At 33.3% G+C, this 23273-nt stretch overlaps 2 protein-coding genes across 3 annotated transcripts in view; both read left to right on the forward strand.

The window, feature by feature from the left end:
• The first annotated feature begins 842 nt into the window (after nucleotides 1-842).
• Nucleotides 843-16429, forward strand: Bub3 (mitotic checkpoint protein Bub3). The gene is made up of 6 exons (XM_067275400.1): nucleotides 843-887; nucleotides 5558-5775; nucleotides 6978-7047; nucleotides 10785-10936; nucleotides 13740-13923; nucleotides 15917-16429. Exons 2-6 carry the CDS (start codon nucleotides 5572-5574, stop codon nucleotides 16294-16296), a joined length of 990 nt encoding a protein of 329 aa, XP_067131501.1. The 5' UTR covers nucleotides 843-887; nucleotides 5558-5571; the 3' UTR covers nucleotides 16297-16429.
• A 4265-nt stretch (nucleotides 16430-20694) lies between these two features.
• The window catches only part of LOC136979426 (rhotekin-2-like), a 31962-nt gene continuing 29383 nt past the window's right edge, over nucleotides 20695-23273 (forward strand). Inside the window, exon 1 of one of the 2 annotated variants that reach the window (XM_067275404.1) lies at nucleotides 20695-20853. In XM_067275404.1, coding sequence (XP_067131505.1) covers nucleotides 20722-20853 — 132 coding nt within the window. In that variant the 5' untranslated portion in view covers nucleotides 20695-20721. Of the gene's footprint in view, nucleotides 20854-21922; nucleotides 22081-23273 lie in introns of those variants that run through there. The other variant, XM_067275405.1, reaches the window with a different exon arrangement.

Consider the following 23273-nt stretch of genomic DNA (forward strand, 5'->3'; position numbering starts at 1 on the left):
TTTTTATTTTTGTCTTTTTTCCGCTCTTTAGGCACTAAGAAACAAATCTTTGGGTCGTAATAGGAATATAAATTTTATCTCTTATACGAAGCCATTCACAACGGTAATTCTTCAATGTGAATGATAGACGATGCAACGCCGTACTACAGCGGCTAGAATAATATACAGTACTGTAGTGGTTCGTCTGGATATATCGGACCCCGTCCCTCACCACCCGGCCGCCCCATTGTGGGCCTGGCCGAATCCATAATGGGCTGAATAAATGAGGTCCTCGCCAAGCGGTCTTCGTACCCTGAACACTGGGAGTTCGGTTGTGGATTCGCGCCTCGCTCGAACGGGCTGGCCACGTCGAATTTTCCGGGTTTTCTCCACTAAATAGGGACCAGTTTTCCTTAAAAGACCTCCCGGAAGGCGCCCCGTAGGTAAATCGCCCATGTGTTGTGTTGCCATAACTTAACAAACAAACAAACGAGGCCCTCTTAGTGCCCACAGGGCGAAAAGCGTTTTTTTTTTTTTTTAAGTAAAAGACCACCTTACAGCAATGGTTAGAATAACCGTTGCTGTAAGGTCGTCTACCAAGAATCATTTCTTTGGATTACAAGAAGGGTACACACATAATTCGAATATACAGCAACCATACTACGTAAAAAAAAAAAGTAAATTGGGATCGTCATGACCTGAAGTTAATTTTTTAATAAATTTGAATTCACTAATTAAAAAATCCTTAAATTAAATTGTTTCAATTACTTATTTAAACATCCGGTTATATTTCGAAATCTACAATATTTGAAAATTAATTATTAATTTTGAAAGAGAAAAAAAATATCAGGTGGCGCTTAAATCGAAAGAGATCGCGATCGTTAGAGAATTTAAGTTTTGCATACGAGGTTTGTTTTTGAAATATTTTTGTTATAAGTTTAAATATAGATAACATTTACTTAAAAATAAACTTATGTAATTATAATTTTAAGCTTTCGAGTGCTTACACCGCCATTTTATTTATTTCAACCGACGTTCCACATTTTCAAATTTATAACCCGAAAACCGTTATTATACTCAAAAATAAATAAGACATTGGCTTATTTAATGAGCTTAATGATTATTTTTCACGTAGATTTGACCTCGTGGATCAAATTAGTTGAAGTTTAATTACAAAAAGGAAGCAAATATGCACTTTTATAAAGTCAATAAATAAATAACTCTGTTAGACTGAAGCAAAAGGTATCCAGCTAAAAAGAGGTCTTAAACTTAATAACAAATAGACACAGATAGATCTAGATGTAATTTGACATGCTGAATCGATTGGTATTAAAAAAAATTACTTACGATCAACCATTTAAAAGTTACAAAAGAGTTTTTATTTCCGGCTATTTGCTTCGTTTAAGAACAACTTTATTAAGAAACGCAGGCACTCGTCGATATTAACAAAACGAATTACTTTAATACACCATAATACATTCTATCTATGAAAAAAGCGACATTAAAAATGCTAAAATGGTGTCGTTAGTGTGTGAACGCATACCCACCACGACAACCGATGCAGTGAGATTTCGATTGCGATCAGAATAGCATATCCGTCGTTCTGTCAAAATGGGCATAGGAAGGCTTTAATGACGAGCGTGTACTAGATGCATACTATTTAAAGCCCTAGATGCAAAATAGTGAGAAAAGATCACATATAAAATGCGATTATAGCTGGATACCTTTTGCTTCGGTTCTGATGGTAGGGTACAAAACAACCGATATCTGGGAATGAGCTAAAGTGAAGTTATTGTCATTGTTAAAAACTAACATTGGGAAAACTAAATTTGTCAGCAAATTTTTACTTTTATTTTAATTAATTTATAATAATCATATTTCTGTATCAACTATTTCTGTTACTGCACACGTGTATGTAGGGAATTGTGGAAGTGACGTCACGCTCGACCGGGGAAAATTTCTCTGGTCGAGCATGTCGCCCCTTCGGTCGGGGAAAATTTCCCTGCATCGGTTGTGCCCTTAGTCTTGAGTTTTTTGTGTTACGACTCTCGACGTGTTAAAGATGTCGTGTGGTACCATCTTGCACTCTGACATCAAATTGGTAGTCTTGACTTATAACTCGCGTGCTTTCTCATCTCGTCGTGTGAGTTCCTACTCACTTTGAGTTCAGCCTGCGAGATCTCTATGCAAAAGTGAAAATGGCTGATGGATATGCTATTCTGATTACAATTGAAGCATTAGAAAGAGCTGAAAGAGTTGTTTAAGAAGGCAATGAATTTTTCGACCACAAGTAGATGCCATTTATTTTCGTGTCAAGTCAACACTAATAAAAAAAATTTTAATTCGTAATTGATAAAATTATACAGCAAATTTTTCCGAAAATAAAAAAAAGTATCTAATTTGTCAAAAAAGAGAATTAAAATGATAGTAAATTATATGTGTAAATTATTAAGAGCATAGACACTATATTAAGATTATTTATTAATCAGAACTTAACACTTCTGATTAATAAATAATCTTAATAGACAAAACAATTTAAGAAATAGATCAAGGAAGAAAACTATATGACAAAAGGATTAAATTAAAATACTTTTTCCATTACACAATGGATTTTTTAGCTCCAATACATGCAATTAATTTTTCAAGTAATTCTCTCCACAAATTGAATTGTCTTTTTCTTGTAAATTTGTTGTCAAATTTTCCACTGTTCATTTTCTTATTATTTTCTATATATGTTACTAATATTTCTTTTTGTTCTTTGCTTAATTTTTTAAAATAAAACATAGGAGGTTTCCATTTTGTTTCTGCATACTATATTGCTATATGACAAAACTTTTAACTGTAACACGTGATTTGTTTACAACTTGTTACAGTTAAGTTGATTGGTCGAATCATTATAGTCTCAAGCCCAGATTCATTGTAAATAATTCCATCGTGCTTAATGACATATGTAACCGAGTGAGTATGACGAATTTCTGCTTGCCTTTTGAGTTCGCTTGATGGGTCTAACTCAAGACTACCGATTGGTCTTGTGCATTTTAGTTTGCTTTAAAGAACAGTCAGTTTAGTTCATTATGCCTCAATGAACTAGTTTGTTCTTTTAGTTCATTTAGTTCAGTGACCTTCAGTTTGCTTATGCATCCTAATTTACATTATAGTTCGTTCAATTTGAAAAAGCACAATTTTGATTTATTAGATATGTATATATACATACATGCTTGTTCGCATGCTAACAACACCATTTTAGCATTTTTAATGTCACTTTTTTTCGTAGATGGAATGTATTATGGTGAATTAAAGTAATTCGTTTTATTAATATTGACGAGTGCTTGCGTGTTTCTTAATAAAGTTTTTAAACGAAGCAAATAGCCGGAAATAAAAAATTGTTTGTAACTTTTAAACAGTTGATCGTAAGTAATTTTTTTTAATACCAATCGATTCAGCTTGTCAAATTCATCTAGATTTACTATCTTTTTTCTAGCTGGATATCTTTTGCTTCAGTCTAACCACACTTTTCACCTCATTTAATAAGGCTCTTCGGTTATTTTTTATTTATATATTTACTGCTTCTGAACAGAAGATGGGAGGTTAGTTGCATCGTACATGGGGCAAGCCTATGTCCTGGAGGAAAAATTAAATTATTTGAAAAGTATGTGTATATGCAATTTGATTTGAATCAAATGCAGTTAATTAAATAGCATGTGGAATATGAAATGTTTGCTTCCGGATGCTGTCAAACTTTCTTGGTGTTAGTGAAATTGGCCGACGGCTGAAGAAATGTCTTTTGTTGCATCTCCTATCAGCACCCGGAGAATCTGCATGTTGTTCTGTCGAAGACGAAAAAACTATATTTTTAGTCGTCCCCATTTTGTGGGGTCTCAGTCTTGAGTCCTCCTGTGCCAAGTGGCACTGCCGATGCAAACGGTCGTGAGGGTTTTGGCATCGTCCCACAGAATGTTAACCTTGTTTGGGTCATTCACATTCTGCTCTGTTTTCTTTTTATTTCATGTGCGTTCCTTTGGCAAACAAAGTACATGCGCTACAAAATGCATTCTATGTTCTGTAATGATGTCCTATAGTTTGTGTGGGATGCTTCTGAGAACTTTCTTGTTTGCAATATGGTCGCAATGTGTAATTCTAAGTATTTTTTGAAGACAGCATCAAGTTTCCGAGTAATTTTCTCTGCATCTTTTCGTGTTTTGCAGGCATAAATGGTTTTGTCAGAGTCTTTTTATTGTTTTTTCAGTGGTCACGGTTTTTATGGAGTGGGGTTATTGGCCCTGCATTCGATTCTCTTCCTTTCTCATTCCTGCTTGGGACCAATGATGGCAGTTATTGCATAGTCTAGATGGTTTAAACTCTGGTTTATATGGGGATGAATCAATGCTGCCCCTAGCCTTTTCTGGAGCTATCACTCGAGTACCGATACTTGTTTGGGGTCGTTGGATGCTTCTCGTGTTCCAACCGTCTTTGTATCAAACTCTCGAATGTGAGTTGTTTCTAACAAACTGTTTAAAAATTACAGTATTTTTCCACTGGGATAAACATATGCAATACCTTGTATAAAGTTTGCATGAATTAACCTTAAAATGTATTATAATTAGTATTAATTAAAATACATTTTACAATGCTCTAATTAATACATTGTATTAATTAGAACATTTCTTGAAATAAACAGTTCAAAAAATTTGCTAAAAAAATCATGTTTTGAAGTTTTAATATAGACTAGACCAGTGCCAGTATAAGCCATTGGCAATCAGTCTGTAGAAAATTTTAAGGAAAGAAAACATATGAAATAATACTGTTTTCAAAAACATGTAATATTGATAATTGTCATACTTTTATCATATATACATACTTAAATACAAAGATACTGTAATAATTTGGAAAAATTATTATTATTTCTTTTGTAACCTCAAAATTGTAATTATTTTTTTTATGATTTGAAGAAATATTTGTAATATGTTTAAAACATAACATAATAATTAAATACAGAATGTCTGAAAATTTACCGTGCCGTGAGAAATTTATAACGACATTAAAGTATGGCATTGTGTACAAGACCTGCAAATTGTATTTTCCACATTTCCACTGTATATACCAGAGGTGGGCAAGCAAGAGTTCATTGGGAGCCAAAATGTAGGTTTTGCAAAATGCATGGGAGCCGCAGTTCTGTACTTTCGTGGCAGATAGTATGGTAAGGCTGGGAAGTATAGCACTTTCAGCAAGAGCCGCATGTAACTCAAAAAGAGCTGCATTTGCCCATGCCTGGTATATACTGTATAATTGGAATTTTCAATGAAGTATAACTGAAAATTAATTGTTTAATTTGTTTGTAGAAAAATATTTCTATATAATTTAATCCATATTAGTGTTATTTATTATAATAATATCTACCTTTGTTTATATAAAATTTTAAATTTTATACAAAAATTAAGTTATAAAATTGATGAGATCAATAGCATGGTTATAACTAATATTGAATACAAATTTGATTTTTCTTTGAACATATTTACTGTACAAGTAATAATTCATAATTTTCTAAATATATATACATATTTGTTTATTTTGAATATAGTTTCGAAAATAAAAATGACATTGTCCGATTCGCCGAACGAATTCAAATTGGAAAATGCACCTTCAGATTGCATATCCGCCGTAAAATTCGGACCGAACTCCAATCAGTTTCTCTTGGCATCGTCGTGGGATCGTACAGTGAGATTATACGATGTAATAACTAATAATATGAGATTAAAATATTTACATTCCTCGGCCGTACTGGATTGCTGTTTTCAGGTAGATAAAAATAATTTAGATTATTTGATATTGAAAGTTGGAATTGTATATTTAGTTAATATTATGATTAATTTTTCAAGTTAGAGTAGATTTGTTACATATTTACATTGATTATGGCTTACAGTATGTTCACAATTTTTATTTACTATCTTCAGGTTTGTAATAATTTCATTTTATGTGATATTATAGTATGGATTTTGAAGTGCAGCAGTTCAAATCGACAAATCACCGAAACACATTTTGCTAAGTTATGACTCGATAGATTTGAACAAAATTTTGCGTATTAATAGAACTAATAAAATAGTGCGTTATGACAGAGGCTGAGTTTTAAAATTTGACCTAGAACGGGGAACAATAAAAACATGTGTTTAAAAGGCTACAATATAAAGTTGAATTATAAAATGCTTTTGTAAATTAATGTCCTTTAAATTTATAAGATACATGCAGCTGGAAAATTGGTATTTGCAATAATTCTTAAGATGACACTTCATTATTTCAAATTACATTGGTTTACATAAATTAATGTAGAAATTTAATTTTGGAAAATTTTTTATTTAAAGATTGAATGCATAATATGAAAAAAAAGTATGTAAATTATATAATTTATTTCATTTAATTTTAATTATTTATTGCTGTACAATTCAAAACAAGTTCATTACGTCATTTGTAACTGATATTGATAAATATTTTTGTTAAAATTTATGCATTGTTTTGCTAAAAATAATCTAATACAAGGCGCGACAATAAAGTTTGGTGTATGATCAAAAAAACAGAGTGCATTGCATAAGGAAAACAAAATTCTGTTGATGTCCAAAGTAATCATCGTATGATATAATGCATTTTTGACAACGTTCGTATAAATACTTGAAAGGGTATAAAAAAATCTTTCGTTATCGCCTTCATGATGGATGTCACATTTGCCTGGATGTCTGGAATGTCTACAAATTTCTCTCTCTTCATTGACAATTTCAATTTTGGAAACAAAAAAGTCAGCTAGAGCCAAATCAGTTGAGTAAGGATGATTCGGCTCAATTCATGCATAGCCAGAAACTCCTTCACTACCTCAGCTGCGCAAATCAAATATTATGCATAAAACTCAACAGTAACATTTCCATTTTTCAAACTTTATTATCACACCTTGTAGTTATTTAACTTTTTGTGCATATTTTTTTTAATCTCAATTTTATGAAAATTTTTGTTAGGATGCAGTTCATGCTTGGAGTGGTGGATTAGATCAGCAAGTAAAACTGTTTGATTTTAATTCCAGCACAGGTAACAAAGTTACATTTCAATTTATGCTCTTATAATAATAAATTTATTTGACATATAAATGAATATAACATCAAAGGGGGGAAGATAAAACAAAACTTCTTTTAGCTTAAAACATCTAGTTTCTTTAACAACTTGTTAAATTTTAACAGATCCAAGAATTTTGAACAAGAATTACCAGACAACAATCTTATGTACTCACCGTACATGTTATTTTCACATTTACAGAACATGTGATAACACCAGTCGCTACAGCTATATAATTGATTACAAATTATACACACCAAAGAACCACTTCTTGATATAACACAATTCAGCCTCAACCTTGCTATTTGTTTTTTTGCCACAATAGAGAGTCCACCATCCCTTAGATAGTCTGCCATGCCAAAATCAAGCTTTACCTTACTATAATAGTGTAACAACCCAGATTATTCAACACATTCCTCATCTCTTGTAGTTCCAATTCTATACATCTCAAAACTATGGACGGTATTCGTTCTTTCCATCTATCAACTTGTTTCTCAATAACCATATCACCAAATCCCAGTCACTCCAACCAGTGTTTGAAATCTGACCACCATTCATTCACATTCTTTCCATACTGATTCTGGGTAGTCTGTCCCTAGGTAATTCCAGTATTCTTACATAGTACCTTAGAACTACTTTTATAAAAAAGATTTTCAACGGTACCCATCCAGTTTCTCATAAAAAGCAACATTTGGTGCATGAAATCTGAGGCCCAACATTTTCTTCAAAAATTCTCTATGAATTAACTCAAAGTTATTAACATTGGCCAAACCCCAGACCTGAGTGCCATAAGACATAACAGATTTAACTGTTGAATCAAATAACCTGAAATGTGGAGAAAAATACCCAGATACTTGTATTTTTCAGCTATTTCAATCACTCTTTTATCCAAAAATCATTTAAGTTTGCTTGATCTTTTATTACCATTTTGAAAGATCATTATCTTAGGTTTTTTAATATTAATTTGCAAGTCTATATCATTTGAAAAGCTCAGCAGACCATCAGTTGCCAACTGCAATTCTAATGGGCTGTCAGCCACAATTACCACATCATCTGCATACAATAGAGCCTTAATGTAGGTATTATTTCCTAACCATAATCCATTAAACTTTGAAATTTCATTCAATCTATTAACCAAACCATTAATATATTGAGAAAACAGTAATGACTCAACAAACATCCCTGCCAAACTCCTTTGTTATGGCAGAAGGATTCTAAAGAAGTTCCATTAACCAACGTAAATGCCGATGTATTCGTGTACATCGATCTTAGTAGATATATTATTTTGTAACTTAACCTCAAATCAGAAAGTCTCCTCCAAAATATCAGATGATTCACTGAGTCGAATGCAGCCCTAAAATCCACAAAACAAGTATACACTTTTCAACTTTTTTTTTTTTTTTTTGTTTTTTGCAAGCCTTTTTTTTAAAAAATTCCACAAAACAAATACATGGTCCACTGTAGAATACCCTTTGCGGAAACCCGCTTCCATCTCTGACAAGATTTGCTCACTCTCTACTCATAACAACAGTCTTTTACACAGGATTATCGAGAAGATTATACTAACAGTGTTCAACAGCACTATTTCTCTATAATTACTTTTATTGTTTACATCTCCTGATATGAAAATGGGGAAAATTCTTGCCATTTTCCAGTTGCCAGGGTAAATTCTGGTTACTAAAACTTTGTTAAAAATGTTCAACAGTTTCTGCCGTAGTCGCTCATCTGCCAACTTCCAACATTCCATTAGAATACCTGGGCAGCTGCTTTACCTGACCTTGCCTCTCTCAAAACAGAATCTAATTCTTCATGAAAAGTATTCATATCTAGATAACTTACAGATATCATCTCTAAACAACAATTTCATTGACTAGATTATCACTGAACAATAAACTTTTGAAGTGCATAAATAAATCAGTTTTAATCTCTTCTGAAATACAGAATTTACTCCTACCTTCCAGTTTACAGAACATTTGGCTAAACTTACAGTTTGAAAGGAGTTGATTAAAACTAGTCAGATATTCCTGTTTTTTACTTTTACAAAGCATTCTGAAATTTTGCTTCAATAACATATATTCTTCTAATCTCCAGTCCTTTCTAAGTCTCCTCTATTTCCTCAGCTTATTTTTCAAATTAACCTTTTGTTCCAGACACTCATTGTGAAACCACCCTGAATTGTACCTAGAGAAGCACTTAATTCCTTTTCCACTGTGTCTAAATTTCTCCACTATACTGGACACCATGACAGTAAATTCATTTAATTCACTTGTTCTATCATCAAATTGCCTGTCCCAACAAATATCTTGTATTTCACTTACAAATGCCTCACGCCATTCCTTTTTCCAATGACTATTAAACTGGACCAGTTGTCTAGCATAGCCCTTTTTTCCCAGCTCTTTGGCAGAAATTTCTAGATGTAGCATCATATGATCAGATTCAATTCATTTATCTGTACTAAAATGCTTTAAATTCTCAGCTGCCAAACCATTTATACACAAATAATCAATTACACTTTTGCCCAAATGTGAAATAAAAGTATATTTTCCCTGTACATCCTTCTTAACTCAACCATTCACAATCATCAGACCTTTTGCTTGGCATAATTCCACTGACTTCAATCCAATCTTGTTGAAACATTTGTCTTCCAAACTCTGGTAAACACTATAATCCAACAAGGATAAAACACTACTTTTCCACTCCATTTCATTCAAAGTTCCAATTCTACCATTAAAGTCACCCAATAAATATATCTCCTCATTTTGAAAAGAATCAAACAATGTCTAACGTAACTTATAACATTTAACGTAAACTTCTTAATTTAGTTTTCTTTTTATTTAATTTATTGGTCTATAATGTTAACTGTACAGACATAGACCATACAGTTAACATTCTAGAACCAATAAATTAAACAATTAGAACCAAAATTTCTCTGCTGTTATATACAGACATATATATATATACATATATATGACAGCAGATACATTTTCTGGAAAAGCTTTATTTTCAAAGTATTGAAACATTTTCATGCATGAATATACAGTATTTTGGAAACAGAATTCTCTCCTCTGTGTACATCTGTATTACAGTATAAACTTAGTATTTCAGTACTTTATCTAAATTTTTAGCTTATTATTACAGAAATTATTGCATAAAGATCAACTAGTAATATTTTTTAATTCATTTTTTCGTGCTTTCAATGGATCTCCTGTCTCTATAACAACCCGTTAAGACGTAACTGCTTGAAGTATTGTTAAATTACGTCATAGAAATGTTTTTACTTTTAAAACTTTTTGATTAAATAAATGCAAACCTTTATTTACAATGGTTTTTTGTTTCTATGATCAATATTAAAGTATTTTTCTAATTAGTATTTTAATTTCTTGTTTATAATTATTTATTTATTTGCTATTTTTATCTGTTTCTGAACAAATTTTATCAAGTGTTTGCTACTGTAACTAAATGCCTTATAACAGTTTAGACCATCAAAATCCAAATTGTTTGGCAAAAACACAAAATATTTTATTTATTTACAACAGTATTAGTTAATCACATTCCTTTTAATTAATAGTTAGGTAATTAAATTTCTTATTTAATTTACTATAATTTTATTTGCTACATTTTCTTGTATATTCCATTAATTTATTACAATCAATCTGTCTTTGTTCCTTAGTAATCTTTCTTGGTTTGACATTTTATTGGTCTTTGTTTTTCAGAAACTATTGTGGGAAATCACGACGCACCAATAAAATGTGTCGAATTTTGTCCCGACGTGAACGTGGCCGTCACCGGTAGCTGGGATCAGACAGTTAAGCTGTGGGATCCAAGGACTCCGTGCAGTGCTGGATCATTAACACAATCTGAAAAAGTATGAATTTTTAAATGCAGTTCTTTCATATTTCTAAATTAGAGTTATCTGAAATGTTGATTGATTGTCATTAATATAAATGCATTTTTTAGTATTACAAAATGCAGTTTTGTACTGGACTGGAAACATATTAAAAAAATTTCGTAGCATGTTGGTTTCTTAGTATCATCATCAAGCAATAAAATTAATGAAATTCCAATTAATTATATTTTATGAATTTTATTTGTTAAATTAAAAAATGTTCACTGCTATTTAATCTTATAATTCTCAAATTAGGAGCACACCACTAGAAAAGTCATTTATCCATTTATATACACAATTGAGGTGATGTCATAAGGCAAGGGAAAACATCCTCCATATATAACAATAATAATAGTACTGTACACATTAAAAATTAAAAATAACAATAAATTAAGGTGAAGTAAAAGGATAAAACATATGATAAATTGACAATATATAAGAAAATGATATAATTACACAAAATAATTACTGAATTATTAAACACTAGTTTTATAGTGTATTTCTAAGACACCTGGCAAGTTTTTCTTCAATTATCTTTATTTAGTTGAGTTGATACGGTACATCTTTTTTGTACGCATTTCGGGCTATGCCCCTCTTTGGTCAACTTGTATTTTCTCTTCCTGTCCATAATCCTGGTGTAAAAGGACATGGTTTCATAAAATACATAAAATAATTATATAAAATGATATATAGCTTTTTTACAGTTTTTTTTTAAATCTAAATGTAAAAAGTCTTCATTATCTATATATATATAAAAATGAATGTCTGTCTGCTTGTCTGTCCTTCATGCATTACTACACCATTTATTCGATTGCCATGAAATTTTGGGAAGTTGTTTATTACACTCCTGCAAAGGTTTATGGCATATGTGACAACCACCATTTCCCCCCTTCCAAAAATATCTTTATATATGGATTAAGGCTTTTATGTCCAACAGATGGCACTAATTCTGATGAACCTAAGTTTGCTTTTCTGTGAGAATGGACTAAAGCAGATCATTTTCTATCTATCTATATAAATAAAATATAACGTTTGTTTGTTCCTACCGATTCCTTTGAAATTTTGACACAACATTGCATTCGAATATGCACGTGTTTTTATATAATATACATGTCGAAATTCCCCCCACTGGGGGGAGATGGACAGGATTAAGGCTTACCGTGAAGAACTCGGCTTCTATTATACTATTTTAGATGCGGTGTTTTGCGTTTTTAATTGCGTTTTAATCGGTTACGTCAACAGAATATACACTAAAAAGGGATTTTTCGATATTTCCTTGTGGGGGAGGGGGACAGGATTAAGTGAATAATTCGGTTTTTATTATACTATTTTAGATGTGTTTTTGATTGCATTTTAATAGGGTACGTCAAGAGAATGTACACTAAGAAGGATTTTTTGAAATTCCCCCCACGGGGGAAGTGTTATACATTTATAATGATACATTTTGAGCCACTACAACGCGTGGCCGGGTCAGCTAGTTTATTACCTAGAAAAATAAATATGGGAAATATTGAAGCAATACGGTGGTTTATATAAGCACAACAAATTTAGAGTTTGACGTGGAGAATATTGTAGGACAGTACAATACCATTATAATATCTTAAGAATTAAACAAGTTGGAGTAAACAAATTCTTGGATTCTGAGAGTACAAGTTGCAATCTAGTTAGTTACCAGAATCAGTATACAGAAGGTTGTTTAATTTGTTAATTAGAATATAAACTTTATGCAAGGAACTGGAGGAAAATACATTTGGAGAACTTGCAAATTATGAATTTTATTAGCCAAATAATTTGCAAATTTTCAATGCATCAGAATTTTATATTTATTTAGTAATTGAATCTAAAATTTATGGATATGAGAGCAAAGATATGTGATTTGTTTATTTTAAATTAAAAGTCTCTCTTTATGAAGTACTTTTATTTAAAAGTAAAGTACTGTAAAATGTTACTGTAACAAATGCTGATACAACAAAATTATCAGTACAGTAGAGAGTCGTTAATCGGAATGGCTGGTAATCGGAACGATTTTCAGTTGGACTGTGTTATGCTGAATCGAATGTTTTTGATACTAGATTTACTTCTAAAGTATAATTTTCATGTTTTTATATATTTCAATATATTTATTTTGTTTGTACAAAATAAAGAAATAATTTTTAACGATACAATAGCCTCAATTATTATTATAAAAATTTTTGTTAGGCTTAAAATCGACGAAAATTCAACGCGAAGCGACACGCAACGGAGAAAAATTCAACACGAAGCGACACACAATGGAGAAAAATTTGAACATCGGACAGGTTAATGTATTTTTTCGTACATAATGGGTAATCGGAACAAATGACTAATCAGAACAACCCCAGTCCCCAATTGATTCCGATTTTCGACTCTCTACTGTATAACAAATTTCTTTTCAATCCTCTACCAATTTACTGTGCATCTTAATGCATGTAACATTTCAATGAAAAATATTTCAATTTAACAGTTGTCATTGTAATTTAAATTTCAGGGAACTTCATAAAGAGTTGAACTTTTATAATGTTTACATTATAAAAGTTTAACCCTTTATGAATGAGAGATCATTGTAGTGAAATAGGTAAAAAAATTAGTTTTCTTTTGTTGTCAGTGATACTGTTTTCTATATTTCAGTGTAATGAAATTCATTATAAGAAATTATTTTGTTGATCCTACAATTTCATAATACTGACATTTTATTGTAATTATAATGTATATATATGTTAATTTAGATACATATTAAGATATCTTAAATATTAAAAAATTTCAGGTATATACTATGGCTGTATGTAAAGATAAATTAATAGTTGGCACGGCAGGAAGGAGAGTTCTCGTATGGGACTTGAGAAACGTCGGCTACGTTCAACAGAGAAGAGAGTCCAGCTTGAAATATCAAACCCGTTGCATCCGTTGTTTTCCAAATAAACAAGGTTACGTCCTTAGCTCGATAGAAGGTAGAGTATTTAATTAATTATGATAATTATAAACCGTAATGACATACTATGGATGCATTCAGAGTAAGATTCAATGCAGATTTTATGATATAACCAGACATTAAAACTAATCCAGAGCACATTAAATGTAGGTGACCAAACTCTAAATAGCCAACACAAGGACTTTGTTATTTAAAGATATAAATGATGATGGCATAGAAGTTTTCACACTGATAAAGGACTATTTACGTTAAGAGTGTGTAAGAGTTTAATGGAACTCGTACAAAAACAGACAAAAAAAGATTCACGGCCAAATTGCATTGAAAATTAATGAAAAATATAATTTGGCATTTTGATGTTATGTATTCAAAGTTCATTTTCAGATCTACTTACTATTTTGTAACATTATGTGGTGGATCGGGGAAACTTTAATCATAATTTCCTTACTTTTGTCTGAAAATGTTAGCAACTTAATTCATTACTGGGTGCCACCATCTCAAAAGTATTCTTTTTTTTTTTTACTCCTTCTCCTTCTGCCCTGTGAGCACTAAGAGGAGTTTTTTTTAGCCAGCCCATTATGGGTTTGGCCAGGCACACAATGGAGTGGTCAGGTAATAAGATGATACAGTATTAAAACAAACATAGTCTGTTCACTGTAACTTTGTACATTGAAATGAAGAAGCAAAGAGACAACCTCATATGTTACAAAATGTATCCTTTCACCTTATCTGTCTCATTCTAGAAGCAGTGGCAGTGTCCTAATAAAAATGTTAACATTTGTCAATTATTATGGAGCATGTTTCCTAGTAAAGCTGCTTTGTTAAAAGACAGTTAAGCTATTTCCACTTTAAGTTAGCCACTGTAGCACTACTGCAGCAAGGTTCACAAATGCCGAAGACAAAACTTAAGATCACTGACACCATATAATATAAGCATGTTATGTACTTTACCTCAAATGAAAATTGTGACATTCAAAAATGTGTTTTAAACTGGTTATTGGAAAAATTAAAAATGCAATTTTTCACATAAGATTTTGTGTCAGAATAGAATAGAAGATTAAGATTTATTAGTAATGATGAATGCACACATTATATTTTCGTCATTTATTATGTAGATAATTATATTTCTAGGCAATATCAAATTTTCTTGATCGGCTGCTTCCGATATTTTATAGTCTCTGCGACAATTCTGCGTCATTTCTGACTAAGCATTTTATTCATACAAAATAACGTACGCAAAGAACCAAACCAAATGCCGAGTAGCCAAGGTGTAGAAATTTCCTACAAAAGCAAAAATTGCTTAAGGCACCTTCCAACAGCTGAAGTAAAGCAGCTTTACTAGGAAACACACCCATAAATTTAGTCTCAGAGACAATTGTTAGCAAAGATTACTGCTTTTGCAAACTATTTCTTGCAGAAGCATGCATGGAATTATAGCAAATGGACTAGTTTTTTGTTTTAATGCCGTATCAGAAGAATTTAGAAGTAGGGCTGCTGAATAATATTACCTGTTTGTGATTTTTGTAATATAGATATAGGAAAATTGTTATAACAGGTTTTATCGTATGGAAACAATAAATTGCAAATGATTCTATTATACATTGTTATAAAATTCACACTGTTTCTACAGTACACAGTGAAGGATGTAGATGTTAATATTGAAAATTTAGTTGATGGCTGCTGGAACTACTAAAAATGATTTATTGTTGTAATTATGTAAATTATCTACTAAAATGTAAGTAGCGTTATGGGTTTTAGTGTCCATAGGGCAGGAAGAATTTTAAAAAACTTGTCTTTCTCTCAAACTCCTTTTTAAGAAACTTTCTAATAAATAAAATAAGCTATAAGTTTAATTCTATCTATGATAAACAATAAACTAACCAAAATTTCTCTAATTTGTGCACATGATCCAGAATATAATCTTTTATAACACACTGTGATTATGGTTTTTCATTCTATCATGTGTTTTAATGTTGTAGAAATACAAATACTTTAATAAAAGCTTTATCGTTCAGGTCGCGTTGCCGTCGAGTATTTGGATCCCAGTCCCGAAGTGCAGAAGAAGAAATACGCTTTCAAGTGTCACAGAATCAAAGAAAGTAATGGCATAGAACAGATCTATCCGGTCAACGCCATCAGTTTCCACAATGTATATAACACTTTTGCCACGGGTGGATCCGACGGTTACGTGAACATCTGGGACGGATTCAATAAGAAACGGCTCTGCCAGTTTCACAGATATCCCACTAGCATATCTTCGTTGGCGTTCAGTCAGGACGGAACCGTCCTGGCCATCGCGTCATCTTTTCTCTACGAGCAAGATCCTCCCAAGGAGATTCCTCCGGATGCCATATATTGTAGACACGTTACAGATCAAGAAACTAAACCTAAATAAACATCACAAACTAAATGCTGCATTTATAAATTACAGTCATTTGTCATATAAAATTATTACATTTGTGTTTTAGTTTAGTTATTTGTATTTTAAACTTCACTTTGTATTAAATAAAGTATCATTTCTTACAGTGTGTGAGGTGTGAAAGTTTACTCATCTGCACAATGGTTATGGTAACTCTAGAAGAACTGTAGGTTTAAACTACTTGCAGTGTTGTTTATTTGCAAATTTACACAATATACTTGTATTTACACATTGGATTATTACCACTATAGTTCAGATAAGACCATTCATCTCCAGGGGAACTTGCAAGAAATGGAAGTTTGAGGTCAACTGAACTAGTCACAGGAATATTTATTTATCCTCTGCGCCACATCCTACTTACCTACCAGTTACACCCATTGTCATTTTTCTATGGCCAATCTTTGAGAGGGGAATCTTTTCGCTTTCTCCAACTTACATAGTCTTGGAGTTTCTCTCAAATCCTACCAAGTTCAATACTCTCGTAAGCCAACAATCCTAACGACAACCTCGTCCTTTAAACCTCCCACTCCCAGACCAGTAAGTCTCTCTAATCAATCCTCTTGGTATCGTGCTCATTTGCCTCCTACGTAATTTAAGTGGCCCAACCAACCAAAGATCAAGAAATCCACCAAGTGATGAGAAACGTTAATTGTTGTTAAATGGCAGGTGGATAAAAATTAGACGACAAACTTGTTCCCTTCTACACTCGGAAGGATTTATAATGATACTCATTCGTTGCCCTCCAACTAACCCTTTTAAGCTACTGTTAATTTGTCCAACTCTGACGCTTGAAAAATCTCTCATTTGTAAACTGTTTTAAATTAAGGTGTGTAAGATGTATTTTTCTCTTGAGGACTATTCAGATTTAAATATTTTAAAATGATGTTTCTTGGTTGCAATATTAATTAAGAAATTGACATTAAATATGACGTATTTTCATTCCTCTGATTGGTTAGAAGCCAAAACAGCAATAGGTGGACTACCAGGATTAAAAAATGCAAACATGAAAGACCAATTGCATTGTATGACCAAATACTTGAAGCACATTTACATGAGACTATTGTATCAGATGATAGTGCGCCTTGTAATACAATCAAATTGTTCTTTGCTCACATACTTTTAGTATTGGCATAATCATCCAAGTTTTAGAAAAATCTGGAAAGTTCAGAATTTTGATCGCCATACAATTACAAATCTAGATCCCTCATAGTGTGCAACTATGAGGGATCTAGATTTGAACTCTGGTCGTTGTAAAATTTCTGTAAGCACTCTGATCTAGAGGTGTCGGATGTTCTATCATAATGATATATTGCCTCACACATGAAACTGTCGTGAGTTTGCTAGCTCCATCAGATTACAGTATTGAAAGTCTGGTTGGTAATCTGTAGCAATTAAACTAGGCACCACTACCAATGCCATTTATACTTCTGGATAAGTCCCTCGTATGCAGTTTTTGGATTTACTCTTACTTTGTTAGATCAGTCTCCAAGTTTCTTTCCTGCAATAGTTTGAAAACCGCCTCCTTTTAACAAATTTTGCAGTTTTGGGAACAAGTTGTACGGGACAAAGTCTAGTGAGTACGGCAAATGGAGATGGAGAGTGACTTTGTTCTATGCTACAAATAGTCAAAACAGTCGGGAAGCACGAGATGGTGCATTGTTGTAATGGAGCACCCACGATTTTTGCTCAAGCAAGTATCCAAATGAAACAACTTCAACGAAAGCGGAAATGTTCCCGTCACCATCTTACCAAATTTAATTTTTATGTAACTGCTGCTGTTTGATCAGTTTCGTCTTAAAAAATTACCAACACAAAGTAAAATTGAAATGCAGAAACTAGTTTGCCTCAAAAAGAAAAACTTGATACAAATTCAATGTCAATTAACTGGGGATCAAATCATAGTGCCGCTAGTTCTCCCTTCATGTACTATTGATAAGTATAAAGCTATGCATATAATCCAAGTATTCCAATCTTAAATTTTATACAAATTGGCTGTTTCAAAACGAAGACAGAAACAAGATAACAGACGAACAACCATTCTCACAAGACAAAGATCTAATTCGTTTAAGGTTTAAACATCTGTAAGAACCTTTTATACAATGACATACGAATTTACCTCAAAGCACCGACACAATACATAAAAATCATTTTTTTCTTTCGTTTTGAAGGAAAAGATATCCAATAAATTCTGGGCAGAGATTGTTCAATACCGACCGAATCATCTCGATTATTTATTTGTCTCCTTTTATTATACTAAACTGTGTTAAAATTATTAATAAAAAGGGGCTTTTTGAAGTAAAATTGATCACATTTTATATATCGTTTAATCAATAAACTTGCATTATACAGAATCAGTTTATAATATCCCGTAATAATAGTACTATTTCGCTAGGGTTGCTGACCGGAGCAGTTAAGGTAATCAGTCTAGTGTTCTGGAGATGTGGAATCAAATCCAAATAGGCAATGAAAAATTTTTTGGGTGGTCCATCCCAGATATGTTAGGCCTCCTCCCTCATTGCCTGGGTGACCACAATGTATACCTGACCACACCTACGATGGGTACGATTAAAAAGATCTTAGTGTCCACAGAGCAGAAACAGTAATATATATATACAGTGGTGCCTCGTATAACGGACGCTGCGAACAACGGACTTTCTGTTTGGCCGTTACGTGACTCGAGCAACGGACTGGCTGCGAACAACGGACTTTCCAGCATAATTGGTGACTGCTCCATGGGTGCGTTTTTAATAGCTGTCGCTCTGCGTCTCCGCTACTACAGGAGTGTGCTGCTATTTGTAGGCATTTAGGCACGACGGTGAAAGAAAGAAAGATGGCGGCGCCCGCACTATCGATAGTATCGTGATGGAGAAATCTATAATTCTAAAATATGAGCTTTAAAAGGCAAAAGAAGGGTCCCAATTGTAAAATTTAACCATAAAATGGATTATTTGTTGAAAGAGCATTCAAAATAGCCTCGAAAAAATTCTTAAAGACAGTTACATCACCGCGTGCGCTAACTCGCGCTTTCACAATTTCTAAATTCTCATTCATAAAAACACATAATGGGCCCGGAAACGAAACTATCTGAGCCATGGAGGACGCCATGTTGCTTTCCACCGTAAACTACTGCTACAAGCGGCCGTTTTTGCCGTTCGGAGACGTGCACTCCCACCGGAATTTAGGAACGCGTTCCGCAGGAATTTTTAAACGGATGTCGCTCGCGCAGAGTTACGCGGAGGAATAAAAGAACGCACCCCATGTTCATTTTTTTTATGCTGCGGAACGAATTAGATGTTTTAACATGTATTTTTACGGGAAAACGCGTTTCGTATAACGGACGTTTCACTTAACGGACGTGCACCTGGAACGGATTAAGTACGTTATATGAGGCACCACTGTATAAGCATCACGATTCTGATTTACTTCAAGATGTGCAAATCAGTGTATCGGTTGCAAGAGATCCTGCAAGCCATTGAATGGCAAACAGGGAAAATACCATCTCTAAAACGGTTCCTTTTTTAGTGTTAAAGAAAATGGCAGATTTTCTATTCCGCATATCAAAACACCCGAGAATCGTGCCAATTGCCTTCCGAGGCATTAAGAAATCGGTCCATACCTCAATTCAGTCAATTTCGGGTAATTTTTAACAATTAAAATAGCAAAAAATGGTTACTAAAAATGCAAAGTAAACTTTCTGGAAGAAGTTGGAGATGAGCAGTTAAGATGGCAGCCTACTCCGGGGAACCAGGAATCAAAAATCCCAAGGAATTTTTCAGGGGTAATCTGTCCGGATACGTCGGGTCTCAATTCTCACCACCTAGCCGGCCCACTAAAAAAGCTTTTGTTTCGGCAAACCCGTAATGGGCTGGCTAAAAAAGTTTTTTTACTGCCCACGGGGAAGAAAGAGTAAAGTAATATCTTTTCGCGCATCGAACGAGGAAGAATTTATTCGGAATTTGTATTGGAAAAACACGTCGGTAGAGATATAATTACGGCCGCTCTTTGATACATTGAAAGATATTAACGAGTTCTTCAGTAAATCAAAAGCGCTTTTTCGTATCATAATAGAAAAATGTAGGAAATCATCTCAAATCCCATAAGTAATGCAAAACACAAAGAATAATTTAAAATATTTTTAATTAATATATACAGGAATAATAATTATTTTCCGATTAAAAATTCAATATGGCGACCGATGAAGAAACGCGATTTAAATTAATTATACGATACTATCTCGAAAATAAATCATATAATAATTTTAATTAATACTAAAATAAAATTAATTTGCACTTTTATATAAAATAAATTTTAAAACAATAACGGATAAAAGTTTTTTTTTAAAAAAAAAGGTTTAATAATTGCGGAATTAGTCACCAGAAGTCGCACGAAAGCGGAGTAGGAATGGCTCCCACTTTGAGAAGGCGGACGATTCAATTTCAGAATTTTGAAAACAATTTCGATTATTTGAGATTTTTAAGCGAGAAAAAGAAGAAAAGATGGAATGCGGCGTGCATCAGAAGAACCACTTTTAAGGTAAATGCTTTGTAATTTCAAATAAATTTAAATATCGTCTGCGTCCGTTGAAGCCAACGGTCGTTTGGTCGGTTTCTCTCCCCCATTAATTAATGTCAATTAATTTAAATTAAACAAAAAACGATAAAATTCGTCCTTTACAACTTTAAAATTTGCCGAAAAACAATTTAAAGCTTCAAATTAAGTAAAAATAACTTAAAATTAACTTTTCAAAGTTTAAATTTAAAAAAAAAAAGTTATCCAATTCAAGCCGTTAGGTAGCGCGCCGTCATTTTGGGATATTCTCCAGCGCGTCACGTCGCCTGGCGCTTGCAAGATTTCGAAGAAACGTTAGTTTTTAACGAAATTATCGTCTAAAAGGCGTAATTTAAAACTTAATATAAATATCATCGAGTTGTGTATAGCTACGAAGATATTTCACGCTTGCTTTTAGCTAATAATTCGGTTTTTTTTATGCCAGCCGCATCCGGTCTGGCCCATCCGCCCTTTTAATTAAATACGGTAAGAAGTATCAAATAACGCATTATTTTTAATATTTAATACACTTACAAAACACTTACCTAAATACAAAATAAAGTAATATTTTGTATTTACGTAAATGTTTAATAAGGTTTTTTCCGAATAAAAAATGCAGAAATTTGTATTCATCGAAGCTCTGGTTTGCGGTGCGGCGGCACTAGTCGCGTCGCTTCGGTCGAGTCATAAATTTTATTATTTCATTCTGTTTAAAACACCAAATATGTCTAAAATTTTCAAATTATTTAATGGGAATCGTTAGTATTTAGTCGGAGATCGTTTGTCGTTTGGAAGTTTTGACGCCGCGCCGACCTATGCGGCCGTCGCGCGGAATCGCTATCGTCGCGTCGTCCGATTTTTGCTCTCCAGAGTTTTCGAATAGGTCCATTTTAGCCAAAAGTTAAATATTTCGTAATAAAAGGAGGTCGAAAAGCCAGAAATACGAAAAAAATTTGACTATTTTGCATTTTAAGGTAAAAAATATATTCGATGAGCTCGCGTACTTGCGTATGTCATAAATCTTGGAGGCGCCATCTAGCGTCGTATCGATTCTTTTTCGGATCGATGGGTGTAGGGCCTTCTGCGGAATAATGTAGGAGGAGCTCCGTTAGAAGATGTCGAAATGGTGGAATTTCGGAGATCATCTCCATGTCTAAATCACCGGACGATGATGATTCTCGTCACGATAGTGCCACGGCTTCCTGCTCCCAGGTGAGAGGCTAAATTGCCTAACTGCCGACAGCCGTTTGGTGTTCTCTAGCGTAATTCTTCACCCTTCGTGTTTTTTGATCGATTCTACGAAAAAATCGCGGTGTTTCGGTCCCAAAATTGCGAAAATTAGGGCGAACTACAGCCGTCTCCTCCCCGTTTAACGGCTCGAATCCTCCCTTTCTAGCCTAGGAAGCGCGCCGGTTGGGTACATAATTTAAAGGTTTTTCTCGGTTCAATTATCGATATTTCAAAATATTTTTTCCTCTTCCGAGCTTCTTGTCGCTCCTTGACGCTTCGTTTACATAAAATTACCATCGTTCGGCAATTATCGCGCGTCAGAGATTTGCAAATTTGCCTGGAAAGTATGCGTGCGGTTGACGTGTTTAAGGAGAAGGTCACGGGCCAGAAAATCATTTCATTTTTTTTTATCATTAGGAAGAGTTCGTTACTCGATGCGTAACCGTTTTCCTTTCGGGAAAAGTCGGCACTTTAAAGGTAAAAACTATAATTAAAATTGGATTATCCCGGTTGGACGACTCTCTTCTTTATTGCGGTGTATTGTTTCTTTCGAATTAGTACAGAAAGTTTCGTGGGCGACCTTGAAAAGTGGGGAAGGTTTCACGCTCTAAAACTTCATACTGACACATTTGAATCGCGTGACAATCGAGCGATTCGAAGTTCATTTTCGTGGCACACAATCCAGGATTCGAATTTCTCTTTCGCTTTTCTCCGACTTTTCACCCATCTTTTCAGTCTTCCAAACTGTTTATTTTTTTTAACTACCGACACTCCGATAGACGTACTGTACGTAATTGCCAGGGGTACCACTTACCGATCGAGGAACGGTGCCGTAAATCGTTACGGAGCGTGCTAATTAGCATAAATTGTTCGGAATTGTCAAATATTAATGCCGTGTGAATAACTGTTTCTGTAATCTCGGGGCGTGTTTTGTCGTCTTTGGCGCAGAAACAAGTTTTTAGTTGTTTATAAGGCACAGATACGTAATAAAAATTAAGAAATTCTCTAATAAGAGCGATAAAGCGGTTACATAAAATAATAAGTCTAAAAATAGCCGTTATGAAACTGTTTTTCTGGAATAAAGTATTTTTGTGACGAATTAATTTGGGCGGTTACTTTTTAAGTAGTTGTGCAACGGATGTGCTCGTCTCCCATTTTTCCACAGGGTTTGGTAC

Source organism: Centruroides vittatus, unplaced genomic scaffold (assembly GCF_030686945.1).
Source record: "Centruroides vittatus isolate TY-2023 unplaced genomic scaffold, ASM3068694v2 contig_620, whole genome shotgun sequence".
In the NCBI taxonomy this organism is placed as follows: domain Eukaryota; kingdom Metazoa; phylum Arthropoda; class Arachnida; order Scorpiones; family Buthidae; genus Centruroides; species Centruroides vittatus.